At 47.7% G+C, this 24,250-nt stretch overlaps 1 protein-coding gene across 1 annotated transcript; it reads right to left on the bottom strand.

Moving 5' to 3' along the window:
• Positions 1–640: 640 nt before the first annotated feature.
• On the bottom strand, positions 641–23,547 carry SLC9A8 (solute carrier family 9 member A8). Its single transcript, XM_071572900.1, has 16 exons — positions 23,476–23,547; positions 22,676–22,854; positions 20,819–20,899; positions 16,408–16,466; positions 14,335–14,418; positions 13,721–13,822; positions 12,896–12,930; positions 12,207–12,350; positions 10,859–10,997; positions 9,622–9,727; positions 8,878–8,994; positions 7,727–7,809; positions 6,005–6,116; positions 5,361–5,581; positions 4,140–4,286; positions 641–2,899 (listed from the first exon to the last, which is right to left on the bottom strand). Exons 1-16 carry the CDS (start codon positions 23,481–23,483, stop codon positions 2,768–2,770), a joined length of 1,749 nt encoding a protein of 582 aa, XP_071429001.1. The 5' UTR covers positions 23,484–23,547; the 3' UTR covers positions 641–2,767.
• Between the last annotated feature and the right edge of the window lie 703 nt (positions 23,548–24,250).

Here is a 24,250-nt window from a genome sequence, read left to right as displayed (position 1 = left end):
CCCCTGCCCCGGGGCCTGGCAGCCCAGCCCAGCACGGCCCCCTGCCCATCCTGGCCGATGCACCCGCGTGCCAGCCGGGGCTGAAGGGGGCGGTGCAGGTGACGGTGCTGGTGACACAGCTCAGGTCGGGCCTGGGGGCTGCGAAGGTGGCGGGGGAAGCTCTGCCATCAGCTCTTGTGAAAGACCTGCTGTGAGTTGGCTGTGCCCTGGGATGGGAACAGGGATGGGAACAGGGAGGGGCATCAGTGCCATGGCCACTGTGGAGTGTGGCTGGAGCACAGGCAGGTCGGGGTCACCTGCCAGAGCTCACAGGGACTGGGGCTGCTCTGGCTCCCCTGGCCTGGCTCCTTGGCTGGGAGGAGTCCAGCAGCACCTGGGGCTCTGCACTCACCTGTGTCTGTTCAGCTTCGGGAGGGTCCATAGTTAAGAGTACTGAAAAAAATCAAGCTTATTCTTGCACAGATTTGCAGATGAAACCAAGTTAGGATGGGGCAGTTAATGTTTGTGCAAACAGGATTAGAGTTTTATATTGGTCTGATAAAAATCAATAGAGACAGTTAATTTTTCTTTTTTAACATACTTTGTGAAGAACTCCAAACTGTGAAGTGACTTTCAGAAAATCCAATGTATTGATAAATGAATACAAGAATGGGTCATTTTTGTTCCAAAATAAGGAAGTCAGACAACTTTGCCCTCTCAGAACACACACTTCCAAGTTTTGACAAACGTAATGTTTTCTTAAACTTTGGAACAACTGCTTTTAAATTAAACCATCCCAAATGTCTTCACCCGAGGTGCCTCAGAGCGCTCCCCCCGTTCCAGACCCCCGAGTTCATCGCTCCGGGTCCCTGCGCTGTCCCGCGGCCGCCAGGGGGCAGCAGCGCCCAGCGCACCTGGGGCAGGTGCGGGGCCGGTCCCGCCCAACCGCCCGAGCGCACCGGGCAGCACCGGGCCAGGCACCGGGCCAGGCACCGGGACGGGGGGCCCTCCGGGGTTCCAGCACGGCCCGGGCCGGGCCCGCCGAACCCCCCAATCCCACCGGGACAGCCCTAACCCCGGTGTAACAGCAGCTCCATCCACACACCCCTCCCAGTGACAGCAGTGCTCCCGGGAGCCTTCCTGTCAGCTCCTGGGCTTGAAGCTCTCTACCCCATAGGGCCACTAAAGTGTAATTCAGGTCCCTGGGATCTAGAAGGGTGACAAAACCCCCCCAGTTTTCACACAGATCCTCCCAAGAATAAAGCAAGTCCCGAGTGCTTTCATGCCTGGCTCCCAGTGTGTGTTCGGGCTCCAGGATGTGCAGTGGGGCCCTTCGAGCTGGCAGGGAAAGGGCAGCAGCAAGTCCTGAATCAAGATGTGGCATTTTGGACAAACTGCTCAGACAACACAGGGTCAGGATTCTGAATACATTCCTGAACTTTTATTCTCCCAGCAGGTAAGCAGTGGATTAAAAACCTCAGTAGCAAAACCAGACCAAAACTAAGCCTCACACTTCCTGAAACAAACACGTGCCTTTGCAGGTCAGATTTGGGTGCTGAACTACAATTAACATCCCCACAGTGCATATGCAAATGACCAAGGAGGAATTTGGCAGTGATGGCAAACTGCAGCACGTGTCACCATGGCAAATGTGCAACAAACACATGTGTTCAGGTGTTGGCAATGCTGAGCAAACACTGGGCTGTGGAGAACAAATGCAGTGATACCACAGATTCTCAAACAGTTCAGGCAGAAGAGAAAAACCTCCTTAACAAACAGGACAGCTTAATGGAAGCTGTTTGGCACTTCCCAGCTGAGGCTGCTTCAGCCACGTGCAAGATTAACCTTTCTGTACTTGGATTAGATTTTGTAGGCTCTTCTTCCTCATGTATGTGCTGCTTTTGCTTCCACAAAAGCTTAAAAATTCCACTGGTGAATTCTGGAGTGTTAAGAGACATCTCATGAATTAGGCAATACAAAAACTGCTCTTTTCTAAGATTTGAAGCCAAGGTGCCAGCAAGGAGCAACTGCCAATTACAGAAACCCAACTGCAACTGGCTTTAGCCAAAGAAAAGAAACAACAATTTCAAACACAGTTCTGCACTGTGTACCCACACTGCCCCAAATCATGCTATAGTCAGTACTGTGGATTAGATCCCTCAGTATAAAAATCAGAAATCCCACAAAATAGGAATCAAGAATTTCTTAAGTGACAAAACTGTGTTTTCAGAGGTGCTTCCTTGTATGTGCAATGTCTGCTTTTGTCAAGGTATGCATCTTCTCTGGGTTCATAATGTGCAAAGCCCATAAATTATAGATTTATTCCAGTCAGATTCCCTTAACAGTGCTGAAACAAATTCACAGTATAAGCTGTCAAGACTCCACATGCTGTGAAGGAATATATATATATATTTAAAAGGTAAAGTGCAATTTGCTCTGCTTTGCAGAGCCACACACTGGCCTGAACTGCAGTGTGTGGCCACAGCAGGTTTGGAATGGGAGGAACTCTCCCACTGAACAATGTTATCATTTCGTGGCAGATGGTTCTGCTTTTCAACAGCCTGCATGGATTTGCTGTGCAGTGAGGTCTGACCGAAGGGTTCTTCATTCAGGCCATCCAGTGCCCCACACCTGTGGGATCCCTCCCTGAACAGCAGCAGCAGAGCCGCGGCTTTTACCTGAACGTGCAGCACCGGATGTGTCTGAGATCTGAGACCCAGCCGTGGCAGTGCAGCTCCAGTGCAGTGGGCTGTGGATGCTGCCCCGTGTGGGGTGTCTCTGGCACCCCTCAGCGCACGCCGGCCCCGCTGTGCTGCAGCAGCTCCTGCTCATCATCCTCCGAGCCCGACGGGCCCTGCCGCACCTCCTCGTACCACTTGTTCGTCAGGGTCTTCATCTGGATGCGCCCATCGTGCAGGTCCTGGGGCAAACAGGCACTCTGAGACTGGGCCACGCCACCTCTCGTGTGTCACAGCACAACACAACGCCTACTTTGGCACAGTCCTTAGGAGAGGATGTGCTCCCAGTCTCTAAGCATGCAAAGCAGTTCTGCTTCCCACCAGAAAATATTTACCAAGAGCTCAGTCAGTAATTATTGCCACGGATGATAGTTCTGATGAGGGGTATTTTTACCTGTGTTTTCAGACAGTCCTGCTCTGTGTGTTTCAACAATGCTAATGCTGTCTGGAGGGCCTGGCTTTGACCCTCCTCCTCGTGTTCCCAGGCACACTGGGAAGCTTGTGGCCTACTGTGCTGATTCACAGGCTTATTTTTCCAGCCTTTGGTTGCCATCTGGGTGGCAGCCTGTGCTTTTGGCTACCAACTACAAATCAGATGCTTACTTACTCTGGTTTCTTGATTCCTTTTTGGGTTTGCAAAAAATGCCTTTAGTTTTTGTGGGAAGGTGCTAAAAGGGTACTTTTGAAAAGAAAGGTACAAAACAAGAGGAAAAATAGTACTTTTGAGCAGGCTAGGAAAATGGAATGTGCACACTTTACACAAAGTTATCAGTTCCACAGCCAAAATGCTTAATTCTATGGCAAACTGGAAAAGGAGTGAATTATGTGGCATGGGAGTCTAAGGTTTCTGAGGCATGGGAGAGAAAATGACACAGCACTTACACCTCTTGGAGCCACTCAGTGTCAAGTTACACACTGAGTCAGGTGTCAGTTTGCACTTACAGCCTCAGAGCTCTGGTAGCCAGTGAGGCAGCCTGAAAAGGGAGGGTTGCAATGCTGGGGCATGTTTCCAAGACAGAAACTGCACAGCTCCAGAAGTCCCAGGACCACTGACAGTAAGGGGCAGGAGCTGTGCCTGACAGCACTTCAAAAACTCTGCCTTGAGTGGCAGCTTTTTCTGGCAGCAACAGTAACCAGTAACTCCTGACACCCCTCATGGTTCTCTGCATGGTTAAAGGCCAGTTCAACAAATCCACGCTCCAGGATTAACTGGGGTAGCCCTGAGATGCTCATTTAGTCCAACCTGCACTTTTCCAGTGCAGCTGTTCATTACAGCTGCTCCATCTATGCATGAGCAACACACAGATGTGTTGCTGTCCCTATTGCACAAATTGTGTGGCCACATGATGAGCCCTGTGTGGTACTGAGGGAAATAACCAACTCTACCAGCTTCTTTTCTTCAAGAAAACAGGAATAACTTACTTCTTGTGTGAGTCTTCTGGTGAAGAAAGGATTCAGATACTCGACATCCAGCCGCATAAACCCTTTGAGGTTCTGGCGTTTTATGTACTGGGCTTCATATTCCTCCTCTGTGAGCTCTGATAAATGTTCAGATTCTATGGTGTTTCCCTAGAAAAAGCACAAACATTGGAATAACCCAAGAGAAGTGTCAGTCATCCCTCCAGCCTGCTTCAGTCCTTGCTCTGTGCTCTCCCTTCTCACAACCAGCTCCCAGGCTGGAACAACACAGAAATTATCCCCCCATCCTCCCAGGGCTCAGGGCTGTCTGAGCCTGTTCAGATGTTCATTCCCAGATCCACTCGGCTTCCCTTTCCATGCTGAAAGGGAAAGGGCCTCAAATGCTCCATGTTTTGTACTGTGACTGTTGCTGAGAACAGGTTTGCAGTGCACAGGTTTTCTCTTGTGAGCTGGACAATGATTTTACCCAGCAAGCACCACTGGTGTCACTGTCCCACTGCAAACAAGCTGTGTCAAACATGCCCCATCCCTGTTCTTTCCCTGCACACAGCCCTGCAGGGACAGTGCAAGGTAATTCTGGAGACTGCAAGCAGCCTCATGCCAAGAGAAAATGTTCTTAAGATCCTACAGAACAATACTCTGCATATATAGGTCAATGGTTTGGGGAAAAACAGGCAAAAAGTGCACTGGGATACATTATTTTCTCCAGCCTTTTGTACAAGATGTTCCAGAAACTGGCTGTTGCTTTTGTCAGTTCTGTTGCTTTGCCAGAAATTGCTTTAAAATGAAGTCCATTCAGAGGGGGGCTGTTGTTGCCACCTTCTCATGGCCTTTGCTTCGACTTTTTCAGAATTATTTCCATCTGCCTTTTATGATTAACTTCTGTCTCACACTGTACTAACTACTTTCTCTCTGTATATGACTCAGTCCTCTATCATCTGCTTTATGGTTTTGCAGGGATTACTTTAATTCGTGTGGATCAATTATAATTGGATTGAGTTGAGATTATTTCTCCCCCCTTTGTCCAAACAGTTATTTTGTGTAAACAGTAACCAAACATTTAATAATTATATTGCTTGGCTTTGTCCTACCACCTTGCTTTTCCCATTGCTTTCATTTTACTTTTTAGTAAAAATTGACACACTAGTTGTGGAAAATGTTTAAACTGGGAAAAAAAGCAACACCAAACCCCAGTGATCCTCTCAATAAAAACCCCAAACAAACCATCTTTTCTGTCTTGCTAAGGTTAACATCCTTCTTGTTCCTCTTGCGTGGCTTGGAGTCCTCGATGTCCACGAGCCTGATGAGGGGCATGGTGCCCCCCCCCAGCAGCAGGATGGTGAAGAGCACGATGATGATGGTGGTGGTGCCGATGAGCTGCCGCTTCTCTATGGGCTCCAGGCCCAGGTGCAGGCTCAGGGCGTAGGGAATGGCACCACGTAAACCTGCCAGAGAGAGCAGCGTGTCAGGAGAGCAAATCAGCAGCAACGCTGGCCCTGGGCACCCCGAGAGCTCCACAGCATTCCCCAGCCTGAGAAGGTTCCTCACAATCCCAAGTGTGCCCATTTACTGAACACTTGGCTACCACCCCCCAGCGAGTCAGAGCCCCTCAGACACTGCTGTTCAAACTGTCAGGCCTAGAAGGACAAGCAGCCTCTTTGCAGAGAAGCTTTATGGGGCTCACCCTGCACAGTCCCCAGCACAAAGGGCAGAGGGGACAGTTCTGTTGCACTTGGGTTTCAGAACACTGCAAATGTTCAGCTGAGTTTTGCTCAATGAATGGAAAGCCAGTTCCTCCTAGAGTGGCCCACACAACAAAAAAGATAAAACCTTTTTTCTGGTTCTCTGTATTTTGAGCTTTAACTTACCACTAAACCACATGATAAACATCATTTTGGGGGTGATTTTATGATCACGGAAAAAGTTGAGTAGGTAGGAAAGTGGAAAAATATTCACTGCTCTACCAAACAGAACCAGCACCTGAAAAAAAGAAGCAATAAAAGTGAAAGACCATTGGATGTGCTACATCCACAAGGCCCCAGCTGCAGCTGCTTTTACAGGGGAAGGTGAATTTGCTGGTTTTGCTCACGGGCAGGTGTGCTGCTCAATGAACACAGAGAAACCTCTCAGCACAGGGCACTGTGGAATTTAACTCTTGAAACATTTTGTCTGCTCAACTGAAACTAAACCAGACTCGTCATGGATGGAGACCAGACTGCTGTACTTAGAATAACTAAATGGAACCCAAGAGGCATTCCAGGGAGACCAAGAATTACTTTGGATAGAAGTTCTCCTCAGTTCAGTCAGTTCAGCCCCTCAGCTCCTTTAATCATTCCCTTGGCACAGCAGCCAAGAGGAAATAAGATATTTCTATTGTCTCCCCATGGACCAGCTCCTCAGAGACAAAGGCCAGAAACCAAACAAAGAGCACACAAGCTGATTTCTCAACACTTCTCTGGTAGGGCTACAAAACATACCACACACTGAAGTAACATTTTAAGAGGAAAAGGAAAAAAAGGTACTGTTGATTTAATGGCAAACAATTAACAAACACAGTGAAAACTTTAACTCAGAAAAAGGCACCGTTTTCCCAGCGCATTCTTTGTAAGCTCCACCACAAACAGACCTTGGTAAGGTAAATATCCTAGAATGAGTCAGTGGGATCCTTGAAGGGCTGTTCTGTTTTCCTTTATGAATCACCCCAAAATTACACAATTAGCATTATGCCTGCAGGGCAATGCTGCACAGGAGGAAGTGTCACACCTTAGATACACAGCAGATAGGGAAGTTGGGTGTAGGGCAGGGGAGCAGCTCCCTGTGCTGACAGCCCTGCCTGGGAGCTGCAGACACCAATTCCTCCCTGGAACCCTGCACTGAAATGGGCCAGCAGCTGGAAATGGGTCCCCATTTCACTCACTGGACTCCACTTCTCTTGCTGGTACTAAACAATTAAAATAGCAACAGATGAAGTCACCCCCATGTGAAACACAATTCAGTGTCACTACATAAAGCTACAAGAAATACAAAGGATTAGGAAAGGAGTCCAGGATTGAACACACATTGGAGAAGGTCTGAGTAAGAACTCAGAGGGAAGAAGTGATGCATGGACTAAAGTGGTTTATGTAAACAAACTGCAATGATATACAAGAGAGAAAACTCAAAAGCTGCAGTGCTGGGAGATGAAAGGAGCAGAGTCTGGTACTGGTTTGCACTGGAGTTGTTATGAACTGCCCATTCACAGAGATCGTTCACAAGAACCTAAAATTAGGTAAAAACTCAGGATTGTCTTCTGGTAAATCCAATAAATCTAACAGGGTCAAAACCAGCCAGGTTCTGTTCCTTGTTTTTACTAATCTTATACTGAAGGGCTTCCCTTAAAGACAACTCATGTACACCAAGTGCTGAGAACAAGAATAATAATTTCATGCTCTTAGAGTGAATTTTGTGCAGCATACAAAAATATAGAAGTATTTTTATAAAAACCTATAAATCATGACAATAATTCTTAAATCTTTTAACTGTAATGTCCCTTCCCCAATACCAAAAATGCAAAATGCATCTAAAAAGTTTGGAAGAAAGTAAATACCTACTATGCACCAGATGACAAAGGACATTTCAAACTTGTGAGGAAAACTAAAAATCGACAGGCCAAGAAATGCAAAAACACACGTTTCTGAAAAACAGAAATGACACCTTAAATAAACAATTCTAGAAAACCTTTCCTGCCCCTATTATAAATTGCTACAGACAATACATAAAATGGTATTTCCTGACCTTAGAACACACAAAATAGGCCCAACTGCTGGGATGCAAAAGTCCAGATTCTTTTACTCTTGCTGGCAGAGGACACCACTTAGTCCTGTGTGCAGGTTTTTTTCAGCTGTAAATTACCAGTGAGTAAGAACAAAGCCAGCAAAATCTCATTCTAAAGAGTAGGAACTTTTAACTTGAGCAATACAGGAGTTATAATTTATACATATAAAAATATATTTATGTAATTTACATATAAAGCTGCTGACCTGGAGCTACAGAAGTCACACAGCTCATAAATAACTCCTTTACAGTAATTAGACTGAATTTAGGCATTTTTAGCTTTTGTAACAGTCAGACTAAACTCTGAAGAGCTGCTGGTGCTCAGGTAAGGAGTGAAGTTCAGTTTGCAGCAAAGCCATTCCCTCTGCATTCAAAGTGCACCCTCCTGCAAACAACATGGAATTCATTCAGGGCCTTCCCCCAAAACACAGAGAGATGTTTGTAATACAGACACATCATTTCTTCAAGGGTTTGGCTTTTAAAAGGAAGGGGAAAGGCTCTGGGACCAAGCTGCTTGTACCAGTAATTCCAAAAACTTATCCATTTGTGAAGTGATTGTTTTTGCAAGTAGGTCTTTATATACAAAACCATTACAAAAAATACTACACAACCCCCATCTCCTAGAACTAAAAATAGACCAGAGGAAAACAGGAGTCAGTTTGGTCATCAGTCTTGTGGCAAATCTTAGCAGGACTCTGCAGGATGGGAGAGAGAGATTTACTGTGCATTTTATCCAGTGTGGCAGCAAAGGTGACTTCTGAGTGCCTTCCAGCCTCCACTCTCAGAATTCTTCTCAAAGACAAGCACCATGGACATACAAATGCCCAGAAGCAAATTCCCACCTCTGCTGCTCCCAAGAGAATCACTGTTTCACATTAATAGAATTTTAAATTATTAATACTGGATATTAATAGCAGGCAGTACCTACCACACATGAAAGCAACAGTTCTCAGTGTCTGCTGCATTAAAATCTGGGTGACTGGGGACAGGTTATGGTGTGTGTAGTGAGACATCACAATGCCAGAGAAGAGGATGGCCATGATCCCTGTAGGCAACAACGTGGCAGTGAACACAAGAAACCAAAACCAAAATCACAACCCAAGAGAAAAATCCAAGCTGATCCCTTGCTATTAGAATTACACTAATTGTGGCACCCCTTCCCCTTTCCTCTGGGAAAGGAGACAGAAGACTATTGCCTTTAAACCCCACTTAATTCAGCAAAGCTCAGACATTGGGCATCCAGCAGAAACAGAGCTGGCCTTTGCAGCTGCTCCTGCAGAATGCTGGGAGAAGTTCACCTCTTCTTGTGGCCTCCAGCAAAACCTCTACAAGCATTCAGAGACACACACAACACTCTGGTCTCAGCTGATTTCCCCAGGGACTCTGGGGACAGGCAGGAAAACACGACAGGGCAGCAGGCTGGGCGTGACCCAGGTGTGCTGAGGTGGCTGAGGCTGCAGAGTGCAGCTGCAACTTTAATTCTGTGCTGGGCTGAGGTAGCTGGGGACAATGCCAGGACTTACACTGGCTAATTAATGCTGATCAGCTTTTCTATCTTCTGTAACATGAAGTAGAGAACAGCATTTCTCCAAAGAAGTCAAACTTATAAGTAAGACACAAATAATTCCTCTCTCTCACCAAAGCAACTTGCACAGATTGGTTTGCTACTCACCTGAGAGTGAGATCCCTTCTGCAAGTCCATAAGGAAGGTAAGCAAAGATAATCATCATGCCAAACTCCAGGGAGGGTGTCTTCCTTAAATCAATGTGCTTCAGCACGTACACATGGAAACGTTATGGAAAAAGGAAATTAAAAAAACCCAAAGAAACATTTTTATCTGTGTCATTACAAAACAATGATTATGCTTTATACTAAATAGCCAAGAAAATCTACACATTGGCCCTCAGGTCCAGAAGGGAAAGATTAGTAACTCCTTATGAGGAATGTTCCTTACAGAACCTACTGCAGGTAGAAGTCTGTCAGAAAGGACAGAGGTGGATACAGAAACATCTGCTACTGATGTGCCTCTACAATACTTATAACAACAGGTAAATCAAATACTTTGAGGCATAAATTACTGTAAAAGGGCAAATCAGCTGCTGTTCTGGAACATCTGTCTCCCTCCTTTGTTGTGATATATGGAACAACATAAAGTTTGTTGGATCAGGGTGATGAAAGGAGGGAAAAGGTCTGTATTTAATTAGACACTCTGCTCCTGATTACCAAGTGCTCCCCAGGATGTCCCAGCTGACACCAGTGACTGTTGTACACGAGCCCAGATCACCCACAGTGCAGTCAGTGCTCACAGAAAGCCCTGAGAGGTTACAAAGGTGTCTGCACTTCAGCAAACAGCCTCCCTGATCTCAGCTGAGAAGGTTCTGGGTTGTTTAGCAACCAATTCATGGAAGTGGAAGAGGCAAAATATAACCCAGAGTGAATCCAAAGAGAGCAGTGTCTGCTTTCAGCTGCCTGCACATGATCCACAGGGACAAATGAGCTGGGCTGACTCAAAGGCCCTCAGGAAAAGGAGCTTTTTAATTAACTGTTTTATGTATGTAAAAGAAGGAGCCATATGCTTGTAAAAATGAATTGGTATTGAAATGGAATTAATATATTTTGAATTTACAAAACAATTACCATATCTTGTAACACTCCAGTGCACAAAAGTTATTATACAGCATTTCAGGCCTTAATTATGTTCCTAAAAATTTGATGTGACTTTTTACTACACATTCATGCACATGAACATAAAAACAAAATAAGCATGAGAAAATCCTCAGCCAACAAAACAATGTCTAATCAGAAATATCCCCTAAGAAGTGCTGCAGAAGATGGGAAAGAAAAATACTATTAGAATGCTGAAGTTCACCAATTTATGCACATGTATCACCAAAATGGAAAAAGGATATTAATGCAGAAATCAGACCAGTAAGTGTGCCAAGGGCTGCAGAGCCAAAGAACATTTTAAGGAAGTATCCCAGTGCCTGTAGGAAGGTTTGCCATCCACTTACATCTGACATATTTTCCCTTGTCAAACCTTCTGCTGTGCTAGATGCAATTAAAGGAGAAATAAAAAGAAATGGTTATACATTCCAAGCCTGGATCCAAAAATATCAAACATCTTTTGAGCACAACAACAAAAAAGACTCCCATTTCTTTGTTGCTACCACTCTTAAAAGGCTTTTACTGTGATATACATAACGAGAGGAATGTCAGAAGACATTAAATCAAGCCTTAGTGCAATCCCCAAAGGGAAACCTAATTCTGCTAAAAATCCAGCATTGCTCCTCTGAAGAATCCCAGAATGGCATAAATAGGCTGTGGTGATGCCCAGGATTTCAAAACAAGGTTCCAACTTGGAAAAGGGAAAGAAAACACATTTTACAGAGGTAAAAACACATGAGATCCTCCAAGAAGAACCACTGAACAGGAAGAGCTCTCATCAAATATTTAGGTGTGGATGAGAGACAAGGAGGTCACTGAAGGAAAACAAAGCAGCCCTGGGGAGGAAAGGGGAGAAACCTCTTTGAATTTTAGGAATATATTTCATGGAAATTTCATGCAAAGAGGACATGGATTCTACCAGTGCTCCTTTTGGCTGCTGTTTGCCTTCAGGGTCCTCCACAAAAGCACCACAACTGTAGCAAAAGGAGTTAGTTCATTGGAAAATGACTGACTTCACCACCTGCCTGGTGTATCTGCTCCTTCTACACGTTCCCAGTCCCATCCATTGGCTCCAGCAATGACATGAAGATCGATCTATCTATTTTTAACTCTTTCATTATCATGGGCAAAAGTTAAGGATATTGGATGTTCTTCTTTCCTGTGATAGCCTCAGCACAAATATAAAACCATGGCATGGGTTGATGTATCCCCCCAGCTGCAGTGGGGTCCTGGGCATGAGCCAGTGACAGACACAGCTGAGAGGTGACAATTGGAGAGGTGACCATTTCAGTGCAACTGCTGTCAGGAAACCAGACACAAATAGAGCTGATAAATGAATGGAATTAGAAAGCAACCAATTTTCTGGGGTAAATGAGATAAGGCTCTAAGGTAGTGGTAATAAGGCAGCCACTTACTGTCTTCTGCCTATGCAGTTTGAGCTTTTAACAAGGAAGGATCACACAAAACTCAGTTTCATACCAGAAATACACGACTTTTCTACATGGAGATGGCAGAATTTCTGTACATCTGAATAACTGATGAACAGAAAGAGTGTGGTTGTGTCTCTGTGCCCTGTGTAGCCAAAGCACTTACTTGGTGAGGACAATGGAGACGGCGTCATTGAGGATGCTCTCCCCAAAAACCAACATGTTGAGCACAGGGTCCACATTGAGGGCATTGAAAATGGCAATTGTAGCCACAGGGTCAACTGCAGAGATTAAAGAGCCGAATGCAAAACTGGGAGAACACAGAACAAAAGTGAACAGCAGATGAGAGACAAATACATACCCAGTAACTTACATGAACAACATGTCACAAGGACCCTTTTCTGTTACAGTTTCTGCACAGAGGCAAGTTATGCTCTCCTTCCATTCAGCAGAACTTGATCCTTTGCCAAGTTCTTGAAAAAAAATCTGTCATTGAATCTGTCATTTTGTTTTTTAAGAGAAGATTTGGACAAGGAAGTTATGCCCTTATCATACTTATTAGTAATACTAACTAATCAAAGTTTACTAATCTTAACCTTAAGGTTTGGTTACAATACCCATTATCTGTCTAGAAAAATCACTGAACATAGAATGGAATACAGTACAATTTGGAAATAAGGGAGTAATAAATAGGGTACAGAAATCTTTGATCTATTTATTAGTTTCACACAGAACACTGAACCTCAGCAATTGAAACACTAACCAGAAAAGTTGGCCAACTACAGTGTTTCCCATTTATAGTTATGTTGAAGAAAGCTTTATTTCATATACTACACCATTTCCCCAAGAGCTTACCTGTCTGTCATGTTGAGTTTATAAATTACATCAGCCTGAAAGAACAGGTAAAACATAAAAATCACAATCAACTGTGGTTTTCTGCTGTTTTTTAAAAAATGAAACTATTTGTCAAACCCCAAGTTCATTATCAAGGAAAAACAATCACAGTAGTGATGTGAACTCAGTTTAACACTGCCCTCCAACAGTGACCTCCTGCTGTAATTCTGGTCACCAAGATCAGGGAAGAACTGGAGCAGGTTCAGGTGAGCAGAGTAACTATGGGATTGAAAGGAATAGAAATCTGAGTGGCAAAGTATGGAGGGCTTGGCCCACCAGAAGGAAGTCTGAGAGAAAAGAAATATCTGTGTCTATATGTAATCAGTGGGAAACACCAAACCACAGAATCAAAAAATAGAGAGAAGAACAAGTAAGTTTAACAGTGGAAGGCAGAAGATGGTTCTAGAGAATACAAGGTTTGGATCAGCCTTCTGATATGAAGGTTGGGTAATTAAAAACAGTGTTTGCTTTCCACATGGATCATGCTGTGTGACAGAATCACAGAGGTTCAGGCTGAGGGAACACAGCAGGCCACCCCTCCTGCTCCCCAGGGTCCCCTGAACACGATACCCAAGAGTGTGCCCAGGCAGTTCTGAGTATCTGCAGGGAGGAGACTGCCCAGGAACAGCCACGGGAAGGGCTGTGTAACACTGACTGCCTTTGTGAGGGCAGAGAACTGGACTTGGGACTCAGGAACTCACTTTCATTATGTTTGTCTGCTCTTGAAAAATGGACTTTCAAATAACAGCCAGATATACTCAAGTGCTTCAAAGCAGCAAGTCTTACCCGGCCCAGGAAATAGATCCCTCCACCTACAATGAAAGCTGAGATTGCAGTGCCAAACACAGAGAACAGAATGATGGAACCAATGTTCTGAAAAAAATTACCCTGCAACACAAGAAGAAAAGAAGGAAATTAGTGAAAATTGCCTGAGGGAAATCTCCTATTTGGGTTTGCATCTAAAATAGGTTCTGATTCCCAACTGGGTATCCAGTAATAGCCCCCCTGGGCAGGATTGGTGCTGTGAGAAATGCCCATGGAAACACAGGCAAGGGGTGAGAACCCTTGGGAACACTTTCCTCTCCTTTATCTGTGGAATGACGTCAACCTTCCCACTTCTGATGCTACTCCTTCCCATTCTGCCTCCTTCACAGCAGCCCTTGTACAGCTGATGAGGTCACACACCTCTCCAGCCCACAAACCCACACTCCCAGCACCTGCCCAGCAGCCAGTTATCAGAAACAAGCTCTCTGCACTCTGGGCTGAGGAGGCTTAAATTTTGCACTCTCATTCCCTAATGATTAACAGAATGGAATTTAATGCAATTATCCTAAATGTCATGAAGGTAACTAAAAGCAGAAAACAAAAGAGTGCCAAAAGAGTGTCTGGCAGGGGCTGACCTTGTGCAGTGAATACCCAGATTCAAATATAATAGGTGGAAGTAAAAGCAGAAAAAACATGTTTGGACGAAACATTTCTTCTTCCTGCAAAACAAAAATGAATCATAATTTCAGGACATCATCATAACATCAAACCTTCCAAAAGGGAAATTATTAAAACCTATGTGTGAAAATGAAGATGGCATTGCTCTTTCTCCCTTCCTATCACAAAGTAATTTGCACTACTATTGTTATTGTATTTGCACTACTACTGTTACTGTAACTTGCACTACTCTATTGTTTTATTTTTCAACACAGTGAAAGGAATCTTGGAGTTATTTATTTTGAATTACTGCCTCCAAATAAGCTGCACAGAAAGCAGGTTATTTGTGGCAAAGGAAAAGTCTTTCTATGTCCATGAAAAGCATTCCCACTTAGTCTCAGTCTCAAAACCCACATGAACTGTCAAGAACAGACTTCATGGCCACTGTTTGAACAGAACAGGTGACCTGGGGCCAAGCACAGCAAACTCCTCACCCCATCACTCCAGGGTACCTGCAGGAGACCAGACCCACCCTGGGAGGAGCCTGGGGCTGGACTCTTCTCAGCAAACACATTTTCTGCCTCAAATTCAGTGCTACTATTCTGATGGTTCCTTTCTGCCATCAGAGGGATATAAACCATGATGAGGTCAGATGCTGTTTTTGGAGCCCTCACTCTTTGTCACCTACCTCATCCCTTGGCTAATGCTGCTCATGGAGCTGCACCCCCAGCCTGGCACCCTGGATTTAAGGTGGGCACACTGAGCACAGAAGGCAAATGAATCCTGGCTGAGTGGGGCTCTCTCTTTACCCACCTGTTTTGTCCCTCCTGGTCCTCCCACCCAGCACTGAGTTCAGCAGAACTTGCCACCTTTGCAAGCACTGATTAACTTGTTTAAATCCAGGCTGAACAGCTCATGGCCCTCTCTGTTCAAACACCAGCTTTCAAAACACAGCTCCTCATCTCTTTAAAGTCTCCTTCCTGCCTGTACCAGAGATAATCACCTTAAAGGATTTGGGGGGCTTAGAAAACAAAATTCATCCTTCAGAGTGAGATGCTCTAGGCCAGGGTTCTGCATGCACAACTCTGGGCACCGAGGGCTGACCCTGCCTGGTTCAGTAACTGCAACAACACCCACCCATCGAGGACCTGCACTGTGGAAGAGCCCCTGAAAGCAGAGCTGGGCAAGGAGGAGACAGCAATGGAAAGCAAGGACTGTGTTTGTGCTGCCTGGGAGCAGAGAGCAGCAAAGTGAAATATGAGGACTCTGCTTATCAGCTGTGCTGGCCAAGAACCATCAGCAAACACAAGTCTTAGTGGTGAGTCTGAGTGAACACAGTCAGGGAGGATCACTAGAAATCACATTACAACAAAGCTGCCCAGGAAGGGATATGATCCAAGATTGGCTTCACACAGGGATACAGGCAGCAGTTAAATATTCTATTGTTTTCCATGTCAGATAAACAAAAAGTTTCTAGTAAATTCACAACCATTTATAACCATTTAATAAAGCCCATACTTAATATGGATTAGAACATTTCCCATCTGGAATTTTGCAGCCTCTGTGAAAACACAAGATTTATTGCAGTGCAAGTGACTTAAACAAGCAAATAATGTGATATCTGTGACCCTTTACCTTGGCTGACAATGTCAGCAACCAGACACAGCTCCCAGTGCCTCCCCAGATGTGACCAACACTTCCCAGGAAACCACCACGTGATTCATTTCCCACATTAATACCATCAGTGCTCAAGTCAGAGCCCACCTTAAGCTTTCCTTTCTTCCTACATACATGATCTTAGCTAGATTATTTTATTTAACCACTAAGAAACTATTTTAAAATGCTGATTTTGTGGCTGTTTAACTGAGAGTTCATTGCTTTGCTAATTTGTATGTTTGCCTGTAGGAGGCAAAATCTGTTTTCCACTGTAGACTTCACCTCTTGGAGACACTTCTGACAGGACTCCCTCTAAAAAGCCCTACTACTACAAGCAGGTTTTTAAAACATTTAGGTATTGTTCTACAATTAAAAATGAATTGTTTCAAATATACCTTCCAGTTGGCCAGCTTCTGAGCCTCTATGATTTTTATAAAAGCTCCCATAAGGATACCTAGGAGAGAATGAGAGAAAATCCTGAAACAGCCACAAAACACATCACTGTTTATCAGCTCTCCAAGTTTCAAAAGTGAAAACAAGGCAAACAAACCACCAAGCAGCAAGTCTGTAGTTCCTAAATCACAAAAGCACAAGGTGGCTTTGGTTTCAACACTCCAATCCCCAGTGGCCAACACATTTCATAATTCCAGACTTTCCCAACACAACAGACGGTCTCTGGGGTACCCCACCCTGAACCCTCACACTGAGTGTGAGATGCTCACTGGCCCAGGAACACAACAGGCTTAGCTACTCAAATCCACTTCTCATCCAAGCTGCATTCCAATAACATTCCCCTGTTGTGCTGAACAATCAGAAGTTGTGAGTGAGACACACGAGCTTCACATCCCCTCAGTGCGACTGGCAGGGCTAAGGCAGCTCAGAGGAAATCAGGGAATTTGGTTTGAATGAAGTCATGGCACTTTCTGGCAATGAAGAAGGCAACAAATCCTGATCAGGGTGGAGACACTCTCAAAACTATTTCCCAAATGAATTGCACATCTTTTATGTCATGTAGAAATATGAATTTGAGCATAAAAGCATTTTATCAAGGCTGCTGCAACTCAGTGTTAAAGGTTATTGTGCTCCTTCCTCCTATAGATCTTCAAACATGTGAGACATGAAGATTTCTTTAGAAGTCATGGAGAACACCCATGAACTGTTGTTAATTGTCTTCAAGCAGTTACAAGGAATTTGTCTTTACTCAGATTACAGATCAGTTGTGGTTTATTATTTACAGAATGGAGAGTTCATAGTCAAACAGTGGGATGCAGAAGTGAAAAACACCAACTGAAAGGTAGAAGTGGCTGAGAAGCTCTAAGTGCTTTCCTGTGACTCAGGAGCTTTTATCCTCTCCTGCTGCAGCAACAAAAGAGTCTTACAAATAGAATCACATGGATTACAGCTGATGGATGTGTCACACACACAGCCAGGAGGCCCAAGCCTTCCTTCATACAGGAATCTGTGAAGGCAGCAGCCCCTGAGGACAGACAAAACTGCTGCATGAAATTGGTTCTATGAAAAGGAAGAACAAAACACTAATGAAGGAACATTAAAGCTCTGCAGTTCCCTGAAGGACAGACTGCAGATACAGCCACTCACATGCCACATAAACACAGCACTAAGTCAGGTCCCACCCTGGAACAGAAGCTGGATCAGAAGCCAAGCACTAGAACATTGTTGAGTTTTGCAGAGCAACAACATGATCTTCAGTTGGTACAGGCAGTTCTTGTGCCACAACAAAAATCTGTGTGGGGAAAAACCCCTTCCCAACACCCAGAGCCCACAGCCCTGAAGGCCTGGATGTTGGGAAGGGCTGTCAGGAACGAGCCCTCACATCCAACTGGCTCTAGAGGGGATTTAAAAGAGACTCTCTTAACTCACTTCTGAAGTGGAAGAGCTCCAACATGACTTTGGGAAACTGGAGCCCCCAGTGGGCCAACCATGGCCTGTGGGTACAGGCTGAACATCCCTGTCCTGAGGCTTAAGTTAAAGCTTGGCTCAGTCTGTTTCCAAGGAAGAGCTGATTGCAAGCTGACCCCAACAGCATCACAGACAGATGAGGCCCTTGCGTGGTATCAAAAGTCAAATAACAACAATATCAGTGACAGGAAAGCCAGAGGTTAAGGGGAAGGACAGGCCTGAAACACACAGCTTGCACCTTCACACAGCACACCTCACCCCTGCCTGTGATTACACCCATCAGTACCAAGATGATGCCAAGCAGAGCCATGAGAGCTGCACAGGAAAATGCACCACCAGGAGGATTCAACAGCAGCACAACCAAACTTCAGTGCTGGTTTTAAAACATCTTTACAAACCACTCCTCATTACCAGATGAATGAACACAATTTTTGATCAGCTGGTTCTATTGAATCAGGCAGATCAGATTAGTCAGGGGGACAACTGAAAAGTAAAGTCTGTAAGAGTTAATCTAAGCCTTTATTTCTCCTGAGAACATGTTAAAACTCAGTAACAAATCAAACAGAAAAACTTCTCTGGCAACTGCTTTTACCAACAAGATTCCAGCAACTTTAAAGACCAAAATGCAGCCTCAGAGAAAGGTGCTCCAGCCCTGCACAGCAGGAATCACACACCCAGAAACCAAAACCAGACACTTCAGAGCAGCTTAGACAATGGGAGGAAAAACATTGGTGAAAATCATATCTGTCTTCTCAGCTGCCACTTTTATTAGCCTGCAATAACTCCCTGGGAGCATTTGCATCATTTACAAGCCAAACCAGGCCACACCTCACTGGTGACACTGCTGGCAAAACGGGATACTTGAAACTCAGGCTGTGGCCTTGCAGCTGTGCAGAGCACTCCCAGTCCCACAGGGTCACAGAGCAGCAAGGGCTGCCAACTCCAGGGATTATCCTGATGTCACATCCTGTCACCAGTGCCAACAGCAGCTCCAGCATCACTGAGCCTGTGGGCTAAACGAGGCTCAAAGAACACAGGACACCTGGGCTGCTCCTGTGGAACCCCTGTTGGCTGCCAGGAACTGCCTGTGCTGGTGTCACCTCGCCTGGCCTGGGGGACAGAGGTGGCTCTGCTGGGGTTCACCCCAAGCCACCTGTGCCAGTTCCTGCCCAGCCTTGCCATGAGGAGAGCAGAGATGCAGCTCTGCCCCTGCTGACCCAGCCTGAGCAGCAGCCACAGCCACAGCCACAGCAAGAACTTCTGGTTCCATCAACCACCTTCTGCTGGGACTGGCAGGAGCACAGGACACACCACCAGCAAATCCAACAGTTACAATCCTTCTCCTGCTGCTGAGATGCCAAGAAACAGGAAGAGGGGAAGGTGTGTGGCTCTGCTGCCCTGCACAGCCCAGCAGGGGCAGGGACACAGCCTGGCCCAACAGAAAGAGGGGAAGGTGTGTGGCTCTGCTGCCCTGCACAGCCCAGCAGGGGCAGGGACACAGCCTGGCCCAACAGAAAGAGGGGAAGGTGTGTGGCTCTGCTGCCCTGCACAGCCCAGCAGGGGCAGGGACACAGCCTGGCCCAGCACCTTTGCTCCACACTGCCCAGCCTTGGCTTGAGCAGGACACACAGAATGATAGCAAAGAAAATCCAAAACTATGCCAGCAAGAGCAATCAATACACTGCTGTACTTTATATTAGGGATTATGCTATAATTTAGACTAGCTATTTAACAGCCACTGTAACTAAGCTGATCTGAAGCCAAATCAACACCTCTCACCTGGGTGTTTGTGTACAGAGGAAGGACACAAAGGAGAGCAATGTCCTTGTGGAACCTTTCAGGGCACTGGGAGATACTGGGAGATACACTCACATCTCACCTGTGCAGGGCAATGCCAGGAGGGAGGGGAAGAGAACCAGGAGCTGGGTGGGCTCTGTGGGGGTGACAAAGTGAGTCAGGATGAGCTGCAGCAGCTCCGACCCAGGGCATGGACAGGCACTAAAGGCTGAGGGGATGTTGCTGCTATAAAAGGAAGGGGTGTGTGCAACACCCAGGAAATCCACACAGCACCAGGACAGGCTTCTCACAGGTCTGTTTGGTTTTCAGCTGCACAGAAATACTAAAACTCATACAGGGCCTTGCAAGCTTCAAAACCTGCTCTGGAAGTTACATGATGTGCCCCACACCACACACAGCTATGCACAAATCCAGGAGTTACACTGACAGAAAATACACTTCCCTTTCTGCCAAGTACCAGCTCCAAGATGTTCTCAATCCAGCACCCAAATGCAACGAGATTCCTCTTTTCCAGAAGGCATAAGTTACTGACAAGCACCAGAAAATCCACTTCCTCCCACTGAGAAATCGTGGAAAAAGAGTTAAGAAATGTGAGAGAAGATACCAGCCAAGCCAGGAGAAAGGCAGAACTCTACCTGCTCAACCAGTCACATGCTCCTTCCAGCTACATGAGGATATGACCAAACATCTTTGTCTTCTTGTGGTATTTTTAGAACAGCTGTCAGTGAAAGTGTCACCAGTAACAGAAGCAAAGATACCACAGAATCCTGCAGACAAGCCACAGAGACAGCTGAGAAACTGCTGCTGGGAATACTCAGGCCAGGTTCTTTAAACATTAGACAGCAGGTGGAGAAAATAATAAATGTATTTGACCTGATTTGCTCCTCACTCACAAAATCAGGAGCACCAGCACACAAACAGCTGAAATTATCCTAACACAGAACCACAGGCTTAGTTTTCTTCACTGCATCCAGTTTGCTGCACCTTTCTGGTGATGGGTAACACCCCACAGAGCATTGTCTCCATTTCAGGGCACTGACAGGCCCTGGATTAACACAAACCCAACCCACAAATGTCGTGGTTACTCACCCAGAGACACGACAGCCACACTCTCTGGTAAAAAATGAAGTCTGTACTCTATCAGTAAATGCACCAATATGATGCAAATAGCTGTGAAGGGAAAAAATGTAGATTTAGAGGTGTTAGAATAAAATACACTTTCAAGTAGCATTTCTAGAACACTCACAGCAAAACTTCCCCCAATGATTCAGTGCTTTGCCTTGGCAATGACCCACAGAGCCCCACAGCCTCAGCAGCAGCTCCCACCAGCACAGACACCAGGGCAGCCTGTCTGTCCCTGAGCTGTTGGGCTCCACTCCTCAGCCTGGCTGCCCTGCTGTGTGTGGCTGCACAGCCCCTGCTCCAGCCCCTGCCCCTCCAGTGCCCAGGCAGGAGTGCTGTGGCCGGGCTAAGGACACCTGAGTGAAGGTGCCACAGCAGAGGGGCAGCCACAGGGCAGGGAGGGGGCACAGCAGAGCTGTGGCTCTGACAGGGGGCTCTGAACACACAAACAAGCCACAGAAATGTGGGGCTGGAGATCAGCTCAGGCACCTTCTGTTCAGGGCCGGGCTTTGACACAGCTCGGCCTGATCCTGCCCTGGGCTGTGCCAGCTCAGCACCTTCACAAAGGCCCCTTCCCAGAGGGGCCCCACACCCTTTTCACCTTCCAACCCTCTGAAATCAGAGATGATGGATGGAAACAAGGATGAACAATCAGCTTTTACACTGGCCTTCCTCTGCTCAGAGATACCCCCTGTGATGCTTCTAAGGCCCATTATGGGCATGCACAGACTGGACCAGAGCCAAAAACACAGGGCCTGTTTGGTGAGTCCCAGGAACACAATTTTACCACAAATGGTCCTTTTAAAGTCCATGAGACACACACAGTCAGAAAATTTTAATCTTTGAAGTCTTCTGCCCTGCTGCATTTTGGTTTGGTCTGTGTTTTGTTCACAACCAGCAGTCACTGACCTGTGGGAACACATTAACCCTCTCTGGAGTCCCAAAGGCACCTCAGAAGGAAGCAGGAGCCTCCTACTCTTGCTGCACTTAATAATAGTTATATATAGGAGACTTTTTTTTATCCTCAATACTGCTGCCAACTCTGTACCTTTTATTTTCTTCTTTTGCTGCTGGAAAGATGCCCAGTGAGAAGACTGGGTGACCCTGTGCAGTCCCTCAGAGCTCTGGAGGAACCAACCACACAAAGGAACACACAAACCCTTCACCCTCCTGAGAGTTCTGTCCCTGCTGCAGTTCTGACTCCAGCACAGCTCAGAGCAGAAGGTGAGAGACAACAATACTCTGTTAAAGAAAGGCAACAGCCCCCACTTAAAGGAAAGTCTGGTGAGCATCTGCCACCCCAAATGCCTCTGTCTGCACAGTGATGGCACAGAGATGGCACAGAGATGGCACAGAGATGGCACAGTGATGGCACAGAGATGGCACAGTGATGGCATGTTGTCATCACACCCTGCAGGAATGGGAGGGATTGAGGGCAGCCACAAACAGACACTGAGCTTGCAAATCTGAGTGTTGCCCATTGCCTGTCCAGGAGGGCAGCAGTGCCCTGTCCCCAGACACTGCCCAGCACCATCACAAGGTCTGGGCCATTCCTGACCAGTGCCAGGTGCTTGGTAAAGAAGGCAAAGACAATTAAACACGTTGTTTGCACTCTGAGACCACGGTGAGGAGGTTTGCAATGGCCCTCAGCCTTCCACAGGTTTGGGAGGGTCAGGCAGTTGTAACCAAACTTTCCAAACCCCTGTGCAATATCCCACAGCCCAGGGAGAGCCAGAGGGAACTAAAGTGCTGTGACTGTGAGATGCACTTGGCCCTCAGACACAGAGTATCTCAGCAGAGAGTAACATTCAGCTCTTCATTCACCTATGACAAGAAGACTAAAAAAAATGGTCATGCCACTGGACTGCTCCTCTTGCTGTGCCTGGACTCCAGTCTGGACAGGCAGGATGGGTCTGGGAGGTGTAGGTGCCACCAGCTTGGTCGTAGCAGCCAGCAGAGTGTGGAGGGTGGCATTGATGGCTTCGTGGGTGGCGTTTGCAGACCTGCCGGGACAATGCAGTGTGTGGTTACAGGGGCTGGGAGCAGCTCGGTGAGGGCACAACCAGCCAGCCCCAACCACGCTGCCTGCAGAGCCCCCGGCACGGCCGCTCTTCAAAGTGGCCCCTGGTCAGACACGTTCCGGTTCCGGGCGCTGCCGACACACCCGGGGACAGCCTGACACGGGCACGCACAGCCCAGCGCAGCAGCCCCGCCGGCACACCACGGGCACCCCCAGCGCTGCGGGCCCGCACCCGCCGCTGCTCCCGCTGCTCTGGAGCTCTCGGCGCCGCGGGGGCCGCTCCGGGCCGGCCGCGCCCCGCCCGCACCCCCGCGAGCCAACGCTGAGGGAAAGGCCCCTCCGGCCGGCCCGGCCCGACCCGCCCGGCACAGCCCAGCCCAGCCCAGCCCGGCACGGCACAGCCCAGCCCAGCCCAGCCCGGCCCAGCCCGGCCCGGCCCGGCACAGCCCGGCACAGCCCAGCCCGGCCCGGCCCAGCTCAGCCCGGCCCGGCCCGGCCCGGCCCGGCCCGGCACAGCCCAGCCCGGCCCGGCACAGCCCAGCCCAGCCCGGCCCGGCCCGGCCCGGCACAGCCCGGCCCGGCCCCGCACCCGCCCCGCACTCACTCCGCCATCTTGCCGGGCTCACTCAAACTCCCACCGCACCCCGCGCGCCGCCACTTCCGGGCACGCCGCCGGCGCTCTGGCGAGCACTTCCGGCAGCTCTATGGTAGGTACGGGACGGCCGCGGGAGCGGGTGGGGTCACGTGACAGCAGGGGCGGGGCCGGCGCGCGCGGGCGCCCCCTGCCGGCGGGGCAGTGCCACGGGCACGGGGAGGGACGGGATGGACCCGGCCTGGGCCTGGGCCTGGGCCTGGGCCTTGTCCTTGTCATTGGCCTGGGCCTTGGCCTTGTCCTTGTCATTGGCCTGGGCCTTGGCCTTGGCCTTGGCCTGGGCCTGGGCCTGGGCCTTGTCTTTGTCCTTGGCCTGGGCCTGGGCCTGGGCCTTGTCCTTGTCATTGTCCTTGTCATTGGCCTGGGCCTGGGCCTTGTCCTTGTCCTTGTCATTGGCCTGGGCCTGGGCCTTGTCCTTGTCCTTGTCATTGGCCTGGGCCTGGGCCTGGGCCTTGCCCCTCAGGGTCACCATGGCCCCTTGTCTTGGTCCTGGTCATTGGCCTCGTCCTGGGCCTGGGCCTGATCCTGATCCTTGTCCCTCAGGGCAGCCATCGCCTCTTGTCCTTCTCCTTGTCCTGGTCCTGGTTCTGGTCCTTGTCCTGGGTCCCTCAGGGCCACCATTGCTCCTTGACCCTCAGGCAGTGCTGCCAGTGCTCCATGTCCCCCAGAACTGCCACCCCCAGTGCTCCTTGTCCCTCATTCCCCACGGCCTGGCTCCTTGTCCTGC

The sequence above is a fragment of the Pithys albifrons genome, chromosome 18 (genome assembly GCF_047495875.1).
Source record: "Pithys albifrons albifrons isolate INPA30051 chromosome 18, PitAlb_v1, whole genome shotgun sequence".
NCBI lineage: Eukaryota > Metazoa > Chordata > Aves > Passeriformes > Thamnophilidae > Pithys > Pithys albifrons.
This window is presented reverse-complemented; position numbering and strand designations above follow the sequence as displayed.